Genomic DNA, 16106 nt, shown 5'->3' on the forward strand with positions numbered 1-16106 from the left:
TAGGAGCCACCATAAGCCCACCCTCCCACTAGTGAGGACCAGGTATACACACAGAGACACACATACTTGTATGACAAGCACTGTTTATAACGGGAGAGAGATACTGAATGTAAAGAATAACAAAATAGAAAAACTAGAATATATATGTATATATAAATGTGTTTATGGTTAATATTACTGTACAGAAATGACAAGGGATGTTTGTAACACATGACAAATTATTATTTATTAAAAAAATAAGGAAATATATTAAGAAGCTGTATGTTTAATTTTGGATATTTGGAAGTTTGGGAGCCCCTGGCATAGACCATGAGGTCCAGCTGTAGACCTGTAGCTATGCTAACGGGTAGAGGCACATACATCTAGACCAGGCTAACGTTACAGACCCCAAACTGATGAGATGCAGGGACCTGCATACTGTATACATTATAAAAGTGTTTATATTAAACTGGGCTGTGCCTAAACATAGACTGTGCTCAATACTAAGCTATTCAATACCAGTCTTCATGTTTTTCTTATTGTTGTCGTGAACGATCATTGCTGACTGAAGATAAGCTTGCCATTATCCGTGCTACAATATGTTGATTCATGTTAAGATTTAAGACATTAATGAAAAATTTTAAAAATTTTAAATTAAAATTGTCTAATCCCAAAATCCCCTCAACTCGGAAGCGGACCTGTTGAAGATCTGATCTAGACAATACTGTCAATAACAGGATTTACTTGAGCTGTATTAAAATAAGATCCTATATGTCAGGTCATTGTGTGTGTGTGTGTGTGTGTGTGTGTGTGTGTGTGTGTGTGTGTGTGTGTGTGTGTGTGTGTGTGTGTGTGTGTGTGTGTGTGAGAGCCAGACTCGTGGTCAGACACTTGTGCATGAATTGCATTCAAGGCAATGCAGCCTACTTGCATAACACATTTCATACAGAGGGTAAAGTTAATTCACTGACAGAGCAGAGGGATGTGGTGTCACCTTGTGTATTGTTTACAATGCAGATTATTGACATAATACAAAACCAGTAATTTAGTTTAATTTTACCAGAGAACTTAACAGTCCCATGAGCCTTTGGATACGGTGTGACCAGCCGTGGACTTGTCCATAGGAGACGACTGACTTGCTCGATGTCAGTTGATGACAGATAAGCAGATACACACACAAAGCCTACCTGGGTAGCAGGGAACATAATATTGATCAAACACACAAGGACGCAAATCCCCACATTTAAAGGACATTTATTCTTTATTTTTCTCTTTTATTTGGGACTTTAACAGAGCTACATACAAAATACTCCCAATCTCCCCCTATCTCGCTTGACAATTATGGACATGATCAGAACATGCATTGCTCTAACTGACTGGATGCCTGCCACCTCCTCTGTCTCCATAACAGTGTCAGAGGGCTCCAGCCTTCTTCTGAGATCAGTGAGCTGAGACGCAAGGTCATGAACAAGCCCACAGGGGGCACTGTTTCCCCACCAACGATAAAGCCCTTCGCCTGCCCAATGCACATTAACGGAGGAGCCAGCAAGCTGCCCCAATGAAGTTTATATATTAGCTTGATACCACTTTTAATGTCTTGGAAATATACAGAAAACAGGAAGCTATTGCCACAATATATAGTCATTTTGTCTGTGAAGATTCTAAGTCATCCAGGTCATGGTTGTCCAAGAAAACCTGGTTCGATGGCAACTGGACTTGGATGCAGATACTTGTGTAGCGGGGGAACACTAGGACCCAGGCACAATTTGGCAAATCAAGGGAGAGCATCTCAGCAGTTAAAAGGCCGATTGAGCACTGGTGTGTGTCAGCATTCATTCCTGCTCTTGTGATCATGCCTGTGCACATGTCCTTGGTAAGCCAAACAAACTTTTGTTTTAATCAGAAAAGTGTGATTGTTGGGGTAATGTAGGGGTGCAAATGCACCTGGAGGTATTGGAATTTTATGTAAATATTGAATGTGTTGAGGTTTGTCCAAGAAAACTTGGTTCGATTAAGGGCTTAAGGGCAGAGGATGTCACACCTTGTTAAAGCCCTATGAGACAAATTGTGATTTGTGAATATGGGCTATGCAAATAAATTTGATTGATTGAAGAAGGTTTTACAGAGTCAGAGGTAATTCGCACTGTGATTAAGATCATAAAACCTGTTACATTTAGAGATATGTTAACTAACAAAAGTGATTTAACTGTTGAGTTAAAGTGGTTTCTCCATGTCAACATACAAGTGCCACTGTTAATCAGCAGGAACATCCTGAACTGTCCTCTGTTAGGCCAGAATTTCTTTAAGTCATTTAGTGGGAATGGGATCTAAGATACAAGTTGTGGTTTTAGAAGATGAGATTATTTTTGCTCAGCTGATCGAGGGTGATCAGAGAGAAGCTGTCTAAATAATTGGTAAGATTCTCAGCTGTTTCTGAGATTTCTGTTCTTGATAGGGTATTAGTGCCAACTGAGGGCAGGAGATGGTTGATTTTATTTCTAATAGTTAGAATTTTATCATTAAAGAAGGTCATAAAGATATTGCTATTCAGGGATTGAGGAATACTGGGTTCGGTGGAGGTGTGACTCTCTGTCAGCCTGGCTACAGTGCTGAGGAGAAACCTGGGGTTGTTTTTATTTTCTTCTATTAGTGTGGAGTAGTAGGCAGCTCTTGCTTTGTGGAGGGCCTTCTTATAAACTTTAACACTATCTTTCCAGGCGAGGTGATTTTCAACAGCGCCACTTCCTTTCTAGTTTTCTTGACGCTTGTTTTAATTCATGTGTGTTGGAAATTACACCAGGGAGCTAATTTACTATGTTTTACAAGTTTCTTTTTTAGAGGCGCTATGGAGTCTAATGTTAATCGTAATGACTTTACAGAGCTATCGACAAGATGGTCAATCTCAGTGGAGCTAGGGTTTTTAAAGAATTTGTTGGTTATAGTGACGGATAATACGGGGTTAATGTAATTGGAATTATTTCCTTAAATTTAGCTACAGCACAATCAGGTAGACAACTAGAAAAGGAGTTTTTTATTAGTGGCATGTATTCTGATAAAGAGAAATCGAAGGTTATTAAATTATGATCTGTAAATCGGATTATGTTGAAGTAGTATTAGATGTTCAATTTTGACACCGTATGATAGTACAAGGTCAAGTGTGTGGTTACAACAATGAGTAGGTTGGTGTACACACTGACTGGAACCAAGTGAGTCTAGTACTGAAATAAATGCTACGTCATTATTATTGTCAACATGAATATCAAAGTCACCGACAATAATAACTTTAATGTTTTTAGGACTAGGTTTGATACAAATTCAGGAATTCCGTAAAATTCAGAATAAGCCCCAGGAGCACGGTAAACTACAGCAAATATGATTGGCTGTTGGTATTTCCTGGATGGGTGTGGAAGACTAAGAACAAGACTTTCAAATGAGTTGTAGCTTAGTTTAGGTTTAGGATTAATTGATAGACTGGAGTTAAAAATAGCAGCAACTCCACCTCCTCGGCCAAAGTCTCGGGGAACGTGTGTATTTACATGACTGGGGGTAGATTCATTTTGGCTGACATATTCATGGGGATGCAGCCAGGTCTCAGTGAGGGACAATAAATCAACTTTTTGATCTCTTTACTAAAATAACCTTCGATGATAGTGATCTTATGTTTAAAAGTCTTTGTTTGTTGAGTTGTTGCAGAGGTTCTGTTAATTTTTATTAGTTTTTTATGTTGAATTCTCCCTCTTTTAATGTTTGATTTAAATAATTTAATGGGACGGGGGACAGACACAGTCTCTATGGGGTTGTGGTTGTGTGACTGATCCAGAGGGAGCGCAGAGAAGTGTGTATTACTGCAGCTCTGTGTCCTGGTCCCAACTCTGGGTTGTCATTTGGGGTTTATAAACTGAGTAATATTCCTAGATAAGAGAGCTGCTCCATCCCAAGTGGGATGAACGCCGTCTCTCCTAACAAGACCAGGTTTCCTCCAAAACGTTTGCCAACTGTCTACAAAGCCCACACCATTTACAGGACACCACCTCGACAGCCAGCGGTTAAAAGACAACATGCAGCTAAACATGTCATCACCTGTCGTGTTAGGAAGAGATCCAGAGAAAACTACAGTGTCCGACATCGTTTCTGCAAAAGCACAGACCGACTCAACATTAACTTTAGTGACCTCTGACATACGAAGCCGGGAGTAAATGTGATTGGTCAAACTAGAAACACAAACCAGAAGGCTTCAGTCCCCAAAATCTTCACCTAAATAAAGGATTTATTATTTCACCTCATCATTCTATTCTATTTGATTTGTATAGCGCCAAATCACAACATACATTATCTCAAGGCACTTTACGTATTAAGGTCCAGACCTTGAATATAACAGAGAAACCCCACAATTTCCAAAATGAAGAAGGTCTAGACACTGACAACCCTATCATACACTGTACACTGTGAGCTCTGTAGCTGCTTGTAGTCACAGCAACACAATGTTTACACTCTATATTCAGATGTAAAAGCCATGTTTTTAAAGTTATCAAATTAAAAATGGAAATATTCCACTGTCATGTGACAAATATATAAATTTGTGAGTGTGTGTGTTGTACATGCAGTGTGCATGTACATTCCTGTTTTGGGAATGATGGGGTAAATGGGGCTGCAACTGCATACATTGCAACTGCAGTCTATGGCCTCACCCCTAGGGGTAAGCAGAGTCGAATAGAAAGCTGCTATAGACTGTCTCCTAAAGCATTGAACTTAATCAGTATCAATTTATGGGATTATGTTGAAGTACTAATTCTTTAGACATTATTCAGAAAAATTAAAAACCTGTGGTTATTTGTTGCCCCTTTGCAAACCTGTGAGTAAGAAAACAAAGGATTTGTTTATAAAGTGTAAATCTCAGTTTTAATGATGAGGGTCAGACTCTTCTGATACTGGACCAGATGCTAAGTCCTGACTTCTTTTCCAACACTTATACTTTGCTATTACTGGAGTCTCAATAGTTGGTCAAAAGAATTCACTGGAGATGGTCAGAGTTCAATGCAGTAGAGTTTATTTTTTTACAAGATGTAAACCCGAGCTGGCTCCGGAACCCAACTGAAGACTGAGCTTCAAACCCTCTGCTTATATGCTCATCCTCGTCTCTGCTGTTGCCCGTTCAACCAATCAGGAGGTGGATCTCTCCACCTTCTGATTCGTCCCGAAACCTAATGGTGTCATACTTTCCCAAGTTGACTTTGTCTCCCCCTACAGTTACGTCATGGGTCGATTCTAATGGTGTATTAAAGTTGTGGTTGTTGGTCCAACTTTGACACCATTATAAATCTTGGAGTTTTGGAGGCCTCTGTTTCAGGCCTTACTCGATTTAGAAGGTCCTGTCTCCAGACTCCATTAGATTCGGGCAATGTCTATCTGCATTTTTCATAAATGATTACATTTCCACACACTTAATATAGGCAAAAAAATAAATCATTCCAGTAAGGGCGCATACATGATTACATTTCTTTATGCTGGATACATGGTGCTGTCTGGTGAAAGTGTACAGTTGCAACCAGAAATCTGTTTTGCATGGGCTTGACCTGTGCTGTGGGTCTTTGTCATTCCCTTAGTATAAGACATAATCAACTGTAACATTATTAACCTGCCTAGCAACTAATTACATTTTCCTTCAGATGGAGACTCTCCCTGTGTCTGGTGTTAATTAGACATTCTTCCCGGGCTGCATAAAGTTCCTGATGCTCTTTATACACAGACGCACAGTTTAAGCATATAAGCACAAAGGCTAGTTTTTCTACAACAGCATTCATTGGTATGGTTTAACTGCGTACAGTGATAGAGGTGTGTATACGTGCAGACATGAAACATTAGCACACGCAATAAAAGTTGAATTCAACTATTAAAGCTCAGTCTTTTTTTTCTTGTCAGAACCTTTTTCCTCCTTGTGGAAAACTTTCCCATCAGCCTTTTCTCTCCACTTCAAGGTGACGCCACTCAGTCCTTTCTCCTTCAATCTTTCCTGGAACTGAAAAACAGAAATGGAGGCTATTTGAAATATTAATTCCTTTGCTCTCTAAGACAAAGAGTTATGTGTTTTTAGTCAATTCAATTCTATTTATATTGCATATATATATCATAATATACATCATCTCAAGGAACTTTACAGAGAAAGTCTAGACTTTAAAATGTATAGAGAAACCCAACAGTTCCCACAATGAGCAGCACTCTGGAGACTGTGGAGAAAAAAACTCCCTCATTAACTGGAAGAAACTTCTAGAACCAGACTGAATGTGGGCAAGAAGGAGAGGGGGGTGTAAAAGAGGGAAGAGAAGAGAGAGAGATATGGGGAGGAGGAGAGGAGGGTGGAAAAGAGTGGATGAAGAGAGAGATAGGAGGAGAGGGCGGGAGAGAATAGAGAGAGACAAACAAGAGTGATGATTATTAATGGAAATATGTTATTAGTGACAGCAATAATAATAATAATAATAATAATAATAATAATAATAATTAAAAGGAGAAGATTGAGAATTATAATTGTTGTTTGTCTGAATCCTGCAGCTCTGGACACATAAATTTGTGATCGTCACATAGCAATCATGCCAAAATCAGGATGTATGTTTCCTGGTCTCAAATAAAAAACTGCAGATCTACATTAGAAATACCTGGAAGAATAATCTGTCAAAAATAATTAAAGGAGTCAACATGATTATAACTCTTCTTTCCATTGTTGTTGCTGCTTTGCATTGTAGAACATCTGTTTACATTCACTCGTCTACTTCATGGTTATTTGATGATGTCAAACTCTGTAATACATCTGTCCAGGGTCTATGAATGAGTTAATGTTTCAGGGTGGATTTTGGAGACTTGCCTCTTTCAGAATCTGTTCTTTCACAGCAGGGTCATTCAGGTCCACTGAGGAGTCCTGTAGCTTCATCCTCACCTTCACCAACGTCTTAACTGCTGCTTAGACAAAGAACGAGGAGAGAAACAAAACAAACGTTTAATGTGGTGTATAGTTTAGTGAAACCTACAGTTATTCCTGTGGAGATAGAACTACTCAGATCTTTGGTTTAAAACACAGAGTGAGGAACCTCTGGTCTCTGGGCTGCATGTTGCCTACAAGACAGTTTGATCAGGCCTGTCAGAAAAGTCACAAATAAATAATAAGCAACTCAGAAATACAAAAAGGATTCTCACTTGGGACGCTGTAGCAGACAAATGGTTTTCTTTCTTCACAGGACAATAACCTCCAGTTTCCTCCCTTCTTCAAATCTGCAACACCACATACGACTTTCATCGAGCCAAGTGGGTTGTGACCCTGATACCAGGAGCTGAATGAGTAGTTACTCCCGTCGGACCAGTAAGTCTGAGGATCTCTGTACAAACCGATCCATTCCCATTCAAGATGTTTTATCAACTGTATCTTGTCTCTGTCAGCGTCGTTCCTCACAGTGACCAGATCTGTGTAGTTTTCTCTGCAGTGCCTCTGAGCCTCAGTCCAATTCTTTGCTGTATTCACCAGCACAAAGTCAGAATCCTCTAATGTTCCTGCAGTTAAGTTTGAGAACAAAAGAGGGATTGTTGAGATCACACAATGGTTTTCAAAATCATAACTTATACATTATGTTGTATAGTAAAGATCAATATAAAGCACATCATTACCTCTGTAGCAGACAAATGGAATCTTACTATGGCAGTCATAATCATACCATGTTCCATAGTACTTCATGGCCACACAGAGCTCATTGGCTTCTTTATAGTTTGGGTCAGGAGACTTCCAGTTCCTATATTCAGCTCCACTCTGGTTGAACCCATCTGACCACTTCCAGTCAATATGACTGTACAGGCCAATCCAAACCTTAGAGCTGTTACCAGCAGCGGAAACTGTGTCGTTAAGTTTCTTCATTTCTTCAGTGTTTTCAATAGTGGCCAGGTCTGTGTACATCTCTCTGCAGTAGCTCTGAGCTTCAGTCCAAGTCATTGCATCAGACACAAAGTGGTACTGATGGAGGAGGCATGTGGAGAAGGTGAGGCACCCTGAGGATGAAACCAGTTATTTTTGTTATTTATGAGGACTCAAATTAATCTCTATATTCAGATTTCCTGTTAGACATCAAACAAACAGTGAAATTCACTGACCTGAGAGACACAAGACACCAATGAAGATCCCTTCCATCCTGATGCTGCTCTGTGGACTGTCTGTGCCAGTGTTCACCACTAACACCAAACTGAACTAGTTCTAGTGCAGCTTTAGGGAAATGTAACACCAGCTCCTCCTCTTCTACTGAAACTGTCAGTGTTCTGTTGAACTCTTTATGCAAAAAGGCAAATATGTAAACAACAACATTTTTCTCATTTATTTCTGGAGGCATCTCACTATGCAGATAGTTCTGATCGTATCTGACCATGACTGGTCTCTGCCTCCACCCCTGTGCAGGTGGTGAGTGAATGAATGTCTGTTTGTCTTGCTCACACCGTGGATCCAATGATACCTCTGTGACAGGGATGTTTGAAATGTTTATCTATTAAAGTTGTGATCACCTCTAATTCCATCCAATATGTAGATCAGATGAAAACAAGGATGAAAAGAGAAGAAAAATAAATGATGATGAGTATTATTATTATTATTATTATTATTATTATTATTATTATTATACTGCTATTATCTATCAATTATTTTCATTATAACAACCATTCTGACAATGTAACCCCTCTGGATATTGAAGCCTGCCTTCAGGTATCCAGTGTTCATCTTTACAACATGGATGTGTTCATGGAGACACAATTTGCACCACATGTCTCAGATCCAGTCCTTCTAGGCCCGAGCACCAACTCAGCCCCAGCATGTTGTGTGTTTCCTGATCTCAACCAACATGATAACTCTTCTTTCCAGTGTTCTGGCTGCTTTGCATTGTAAATCCTCTCTGGCAGGAGTTCTTTGTATTCACTCATCTCCCTCAGGGTTATTTGATGTCATCAAACTCTGTATTATATCTGTCCTGGGTCTATGAATGTGTTTCAGGGTGGATTTTGGAAACTTGCTGATTTCAGAATGTCTGCTTTCACAGCAGGGTCATTCAGGTCAGAGAGTCCTGCAGCTTCACTTCAGAACAGGGAGAAAGAGAACACAAGTTTACAGTGGTACTAGCTTTGTGAAAAGTACTTGGATCTTTTATTCACAACACAGTGAGGAACCTCTGGTCTCCAGGCTGCATGTTGCCCACAAGACACTTTGATCAGGCCTGTCTGACAATTCACAAAAACAAGCAACTCAGAAATAAACTTTCACCCTGTGGTTGTTTGCCACCTTCAACCTGTGCAGTTTATTTCTGCATACATTTTTTTTCTGGACTCATATGAGGTCACCCTGACCTTTGACCACTGAAATCTAATCAGTTCATCTGTGAGTCTATGGCTGTGTTCCAAATCCCTCACTAATCACTGTATAGTGCACTATATGCTGAGTTCGCCATTTTTTAGTGGTGTCCAAATGTTTACTGATTTTTTTATAAGCTATGTAATTGACTCTTTGTTTCCCACAATGCATCATGAAAAGTAGTGTACAACAATGGTAACTAACCAAACAATATATACCATCATGCATTGCACTCATGGTGAATAGACAGGATAAGCTTGGGCAGCAGGAACAGCCCGACCTGTCGTTTTAATGTAAATAGAAGAAGAGCGGCACAAAGTGTGGGAAGCAAGTTTATTTCCACATTTAAAGACGATCATCCAACGTGTTTTTTTTTTTTGTTTGTTTGTTTTTACAATAAAGCTGTAAAATAAACATTTCAAATTTACTTTGGGATTTTCCACATTGTTGTTGTTTGTGAAAGCTTTTTTGTTCTTTTCCGATGAGCTCACTATATAGTGCTCTATATATTAAACATTAGACCAACATGTCTTTCAGTGTGGTCACTTGGTTGAATATGTCTGTCAGGTCATGGTCAAGACTCGTCAGACTGTCCAGAAGAGAAAAGTAATGAGTTAAACATTAAGGACAAGCTAGCTTGGGGGGTTGTTCTCCAGAGGCTGGTGTAGTATTTTCATAAATCAGGGGCCACAATTTACAGAGAGGGGCCAATGATATATCAAACATCCATGTCCAATTCCTGATTCAGTAAGATGTACATTTAAATATTCAGTGTGTAGAATTTGGTGAGATGTGGTGGTGCAGTTGCATATTGCAGCTGAGTTCCTCACAGCCTCGCTCCCTTCCAGACCCGCTCCTGGGATGTCAATATAAAGTATTTAAATATAAGGCTCATTTAAGGGGGAAAGAAGTCCACAATTTTAGAATTTAGATGAAAACACACTAGTTAAAACATCAGTAGGATTATTTTATATTCATTTTCTGCCAATCGATCCCTTTCACCAAAATCTTACACACTGAACCTCTTTAATTCATTCCATGTTTACTTTTAGCTCCATAGCTTGAACACAACTCCATTAAATATATTTAGAAATGCTTTTCTCATTCAAGCAAATTGTGTTCTTCCAAAAACCTGGAAAATAAAAAGTTATTAGTTTATTTAGACAACTGACAGGACATTACCTCAGAAACATGCAGCTGAACTGGGTGAGTTGTGTGATGCAACAATATGATCGATATTTAAATTCCCATATATTAGTCTTCACTATACCTGACATTCATGGTCTCATTTCTTTCTGATATCTCTGTCCCATTACTATAATGGGGAAGGTTCTCGATGCTCACAGAGGAATCAGGGCCTTCTTGGTTTTCACATCATGGACCATAAAGAATTCATAAAATGTTGTTGTTGTGGGTCCAGGAATTTTTTCACTTTCTTTAAGATTGCGAGATGAGAGTGTTTGATAACATTTTTGATGATTTCAGGAAATAATTTATGTATCTTGGACTGAAAAAGAAATCAAGCATGATTTGTGCAACTTGCATGAATTTAAGGGGAGGTTATCTTTGGTGGAGTTATGCACTTTACTCAGTGGCATTGTAGTTTCTGATTATAGGCCTAAAATTCCCACCAAGCTTATGTTTTAAAGCTGTAAGAGGTTTGCAAGACATCCACAGTGAGCAAGAAGCGAATCAGAGATTTGTTGGTGGTAAAACTGCGAGTGCATCTGCAGGACTGTTACTCCTTTGTCTGTGTCTCTGTTTGCCTTTAGACCTTCTTGGTCCCTGAGGCTGTGTTAGAGCTGTGCTGAACCGGGATGGAGGAGAACATGTCTCTGAACTACCCCCTGACCCCAACCATCCTGAGACTGAGACAGACTCTGCAGTACACCAGCCAATCCACTGGTCAGTTACACTTTCTGAAAAAGTGAAAGTAAAATTCATTAAATACCCTGAAATCAATGAATTTATTTTTAATTGTAAAAGATACTTCCTGTAAGTGGCTACACTGAAAAAAATAACTCATTGGGTGAACTCAATTCAATTGTATCTCCAACTCAATTTAATGAAATCCCTGCAATATAATTTCTTGTCATTAGTCCAACTAATTTCTCTCACAAAAAGCTAAAATAACATTATTACATTAACTAGTTGATTAGTTAAGTTGATTTACATAACACCAACTTATCTTTTTTAAAGGCAGCTAAAGTAAAATATCGACATAGATGATGTTAAATAGATTTTAGTTAGTCCAACACAAAATTATATAATTGGAAATTAATAAGGTAATATTGCTTTTCATCTGATCCCCGTTTAGACGCATGAGACAAACCTTGTTTGGGTTTTTTTTTGTTAATTTTAAAATGCTCAGAAACTGGCATAGTAAAAACCAACCAACATTGAAAACTTTTTTGTTTGTTTTACAACAAATATCAAGAAACAAACTGATCACGAAATAAAAGCAACACAATCCTGACAGTAATCCTGAATTCAACATCAATACATATATTTTTATACTTATAATATATTAACTTTTACTTGAATACACTTTTCTTTAATGCTAAACCTTTTGAAGTGCACTGGAAAGAACAGTACAGACCAACAGAATCTGGATTTAACTCATTATAACTCATTAAAGCAGTAATTTAAATGTAGCTTCTCATCTGTAACAGAGTGACTGGCAGCATTAAGAGGTCATTCACAACCAATGAAAACTATAATCAAATCGTGTTTATGTCCATTTGGCCTGAGTTGAGAGTCATGAAGGTGACAAGGCAGCAGTACAAAAGTGGTGTCGAGCAGAGACAAAGTCACATAGATGGAAAGGGGAAGTTATGTGGACAGAATTTCCATATGTGAACATACTTCTCCCATACTTTGTCGGATGTGTTTCCGCTCATAAACAACTTTATTTTCAGCTGCTGTATCTTTGCATAGAGCTTGTGCCACCAAATTCATTTCTGAATAAACACGAAAAGGTATTTCTGAGGTTGTCTGGAAAGCTCAGATCATGGGCATTAATGAGCCCAAACAGCATGATGAACCCCATTATCACCTCTTCCTAAGTTGTCCATGACTTTGATGCCTTCAATCACGATTCCCACGGTCCTCTGGCTCCACATCTCCATCTCTTCAGATAGTGTATATCCACATGATTGCGAGTGCAATGTCCTCTCTGCACCTCAGTGGCAGAGGCCTTAAACAACCCAAATACAAAACACTTTTTAAGTACAATGCTGAACAACGCAATAGAAAATTACAAACAAAAATATAAAGAATTTTACATGAACTGTAGGAAGTTTGAACTAGGTATCTGATAACAATCAGATACTAAGTCATAATGATGACACAGAGCCGCTGCCGGTGAGAACAACTGACAACCGTGACACGGAGCCGCTCAACGTGGCGCACGCCTCCGCTGTGGCGACGCTTTGTGCGGCCGGTGTGTGGCCATATGATCATAATCTATACATATGACAGTTACTTCGGCTGCTAAAAATGCCCGTGGCATAACCCTGTGTTGTCCCCAAGCCTCCACCGGCTCTGGCCCCTCACATAGCCCACCCCATATTAGGACGACACGTAGCGCAATAGACAAGTGAGCAGCCCTTGCAGATGTATTTGTGCCATAACCCACGGCACATGGTGTGAGTTTTACAGTGCTTTTTCCTGGGGCATATCTGACACCTCTTCCTTCATCACCCGAGCGGGGTTGCTGCTAGCTATGGAGGAGGCCGACACTCGGGTCGAGCGCCGGAGTCAACAGCTCTCTCTGTGCGGCGGCGGCGGCTTTTACAGCCTTCACAACCGCGCGGACGCTGGGCCTCGCGGCGGGGATGCGCTCCTTCGTGGCGATGAACGGAGTCACGAGAGCCTTCCCAGCTGTTCTAGGAACACCGCTTTTGTTCCGCTTGTCTGCATCCAGTCTGGGTTGATCTCTCCATATCACGAAGGCGTTGTAGGAAGAGACGCGAGAATGTTGTGAAAGACGACTAGCCAGCGCGGTCATCATCCTCCTGCAGCTGTACGCCCAATCACCTTGTCTAGGTTGTCCACGCCACCTTTGTTGCGGTTGTAGTCCAGGACGATGACCGGTTTCCGTCCTCGCGGTCGCTGATGTCGGGCTCAGGGTGCCGTGGTGCTCAGGAGCACCACATTCCTGTTTTTCTTTGGGACAGCACAAGAGTGGCGGTGGGCGTGGAATGCGAACTTGATGAGAACACTCTTCCTTAGCCGGCGAGCAGCTCCGGTCGGGAGCTCGGGCTTGTTCTTCCGAACAGTGCTGACCTCGATGAGCTTCCTCTCCAGGAGCTGCCGCGCGAGTTCGTAGGAGGTGAAGTAATTGTCGCACGTGACACACGGCTCCATGGAACCAGTTGCTCGTCCACGGTCACTTCGGGCCTCGGTTGTAGAGGTGCTGCAGTCACGACACCCACGCATCCCAGACCTCGCACGGCCGCCACTTGTACGCGGGCTCGCCTCGCATCTCGTCTCATGCCCTTGAAGCGCAGCAGTCTGAGTACGTGTGGAAGAGTTTTAGGCGCACGTGGCACGAAGATCGCCCGGCCGCCCGGCGTCCCACAGGCTGGCGGCGGCCTCGCCCGGGACCTGTACACGCCCGCTAAGATCAGCAGCCCTACTGTGAGGCTGCGAGGTCGGTCTCGGGTCCATCCCTTCCTTATCTGCCACCGTATTTTGACAACCCTCCTGACTATCTCCATGATGATGTTTCACCGCTGTGTGATGAACAGGTGAACGGGCCGAGGCTAGTCACCGTGCGAGACGCCGGTGGATCGTGGGGCCCCCGGGGACCCCGCCTTGAGCCGTAGCAGAGGAGGGGGAGGAGGAGGAGGAGGAGGAGGAGGAGGAGGAGAGGAGGGCCCTCCTCTCTGCCGTACGCCTCGAGGACCATGTTATTTCCCGCTTCTTTGAGGAAGGCCCTTTCCACGAGTCCGGTGGTGGTGGTGGTGTCGCTGCGTCTTAGTCCTCCTTCTTCTTCTTTCTTCCAAGGATGAAGAATCTGCAGAAGTAATTACCTACTGGGTCGTAGTTCGCTACCGCTGCCGTTTCGTAGTCACCGCTGCCGCCTTAGTAGTCACCGCCGCTGCTCGCTTCTTCGCTTTCTTCGCTATCGCTGCCAACCGAGACACTGAGACTTATATGTGGGTCTAATGTACCCCCCTTGATTTTAATTGGAATCAGGTGTGGGTCTAAATGACCCCACAGAGCACCACAGGGCCCTCTCTGGGGGTCTAAATGACCCCTCTGTTGGGCCATGGTTTTGTGTGAAACCACACTTCGGCCTACATGTGCCATCAAACCCTGAAGCCGCATGTTCCCCCAGGACTCCGTCTCCCAGGGGCCATTAAAACCAGAGCAAGGAACTCAGTCTCCAGCAGGCACAACTGACACAGAGGGGTGGAAACCCCCAGGGACACAGGTTTCAACCCTCTATTGGTCACTCTGGACCCCATGACCTGTGAGGTCACCGGGCCAATATAAGCCAGGTTCTCCAGCTTCTTGAACTCGATCTCTCTCTTGCTAAAACCCTCAAGGAGAGAAGGCTACAGCCTCTTCTGCCTCTTCCTACGATCCTTCCACAGGAGGAAGGCTGTGGTTCTTCTCCAGCCTCTCACATCTTCTTCCCATCCAACTCTTTCGAGAGGAGCACAAGGTGCAGCTTCCAGCTCATCTCACCAAGGAAACCTCCTCGCCTCCAAGCTCTACCACCTGGCCCCAGTAGCGACTGGCTGTCCTGCTGGCAAACTTCAGCAACTGGAACTGAACTCAACCGAAACCAGCAAGACGACACAAAAACTGCGAACTGCACAGCAACTCGCTTCCTTTCCACGACTGGTAAATAATAACTGCTTAATAATTATACTAGGCTAAGCAAGACTGTTTATTCGATTCTGTGAGGTTTATAAGTTTGATTCGTGGTGTTGTGATATTTTGGGTACAAGTTATTGAGAAAGTAATGTTAGTCTGTTATGCTCTTCACAGTCTTTCGTTGCATCCAATCTAGTAACTTCCTCTAATTTGGCACACACACACAGACACACATTACTTTTCACCTCATTATCTCTACAGGTCGTAAACATTCCAATAGGTGGGGACGGGTGTTATCTCTTTGGCCAGCCACCATCTTGAAAGCACGCTTGACTCACAGACACACACACATGTATACACACATACCTATCTTGTTTAGCAATTAGACCGTTAGTAATTTGTGTTTTATACTTTATTATATTCATAATAAATGTTTTTCTTTCACAAATGTTTTTCCATTAATGTTGCATAAGTGAATTTCGCCAACCTCTACACTGTCAAGAACCCATATCTTTCAACTTAGCTAACTATCTATAGGGTAATTCTTGGTTATAGTTATTAATTTAATTGTTAATCAGAGTTCCAAATTTGTAGTTAGAACCTTTAATCAATGAGACTCTAATCAATAAATTGGTTATCTTTCCCTTCCTTTGAAGGGTGGTGTTCTTGAGGTAAACTTAATCAATTAAAGTTATTATTTAATATTAATAATAAAATATTAATATCTAATATTTTATTTTGATAACCAAATTTATTGAATGCCGAAAGGCACAAATTCATTTTATGGTATCACGTTGATGCATTATGGCACAACACCTCCCATGACAATCGAGAATGACAATCCATTGGTCTCAATTACCCCAGGAGAATTGGATAATGACAATCCTTGGGTCACCCGGCCAGGGCTTGCGTATGATCACACGCACGCACT

At 41.4% G+C, this 16106-nt stretch overlaps 1 protein-coding gene across 1 annotated transcript in view; it reads right to left on the reverse strand.

Annotated features, from left to right (window-relative positions):
• Positions 1 to 5005: 5005 nt before the first annotated feature.
• Positions 5006 to 16106, reverse strand: part of LOC124851343 (secretory phospholipase A2 receptor-like) — a 71154-nt gene continuing 60053 nt past the window's right edge. Inside the window, exon 5 of the mRNA XM_047338841.1 lies at positions 5006 to 5995. Coding sequence (XP_047194797.1) covers positions 5870 to 5995 — 126 coding nt within the window. The 3' untranslated portion in view covers positions 5006 to 5869. The remainder of the gene's footprint in view (positions 5996 to 16106) is intronic.

Source organism: Hippoglossus stenolepis, chromosome 23 (assembly GCF_022539355.2).
Source record: "Hippoglossus stenolepis isolate QCI-W04-F060 chromosome 23, HSTE1.2, whole genome shotgun sequence".
Lineage (NCBI taxonomy): Eukaryota > Metazoa > Chordata > Actinopteri > Pleuronectiformes > Pleuronectidae > Hippoglossus > Hippoglossus stenolepis.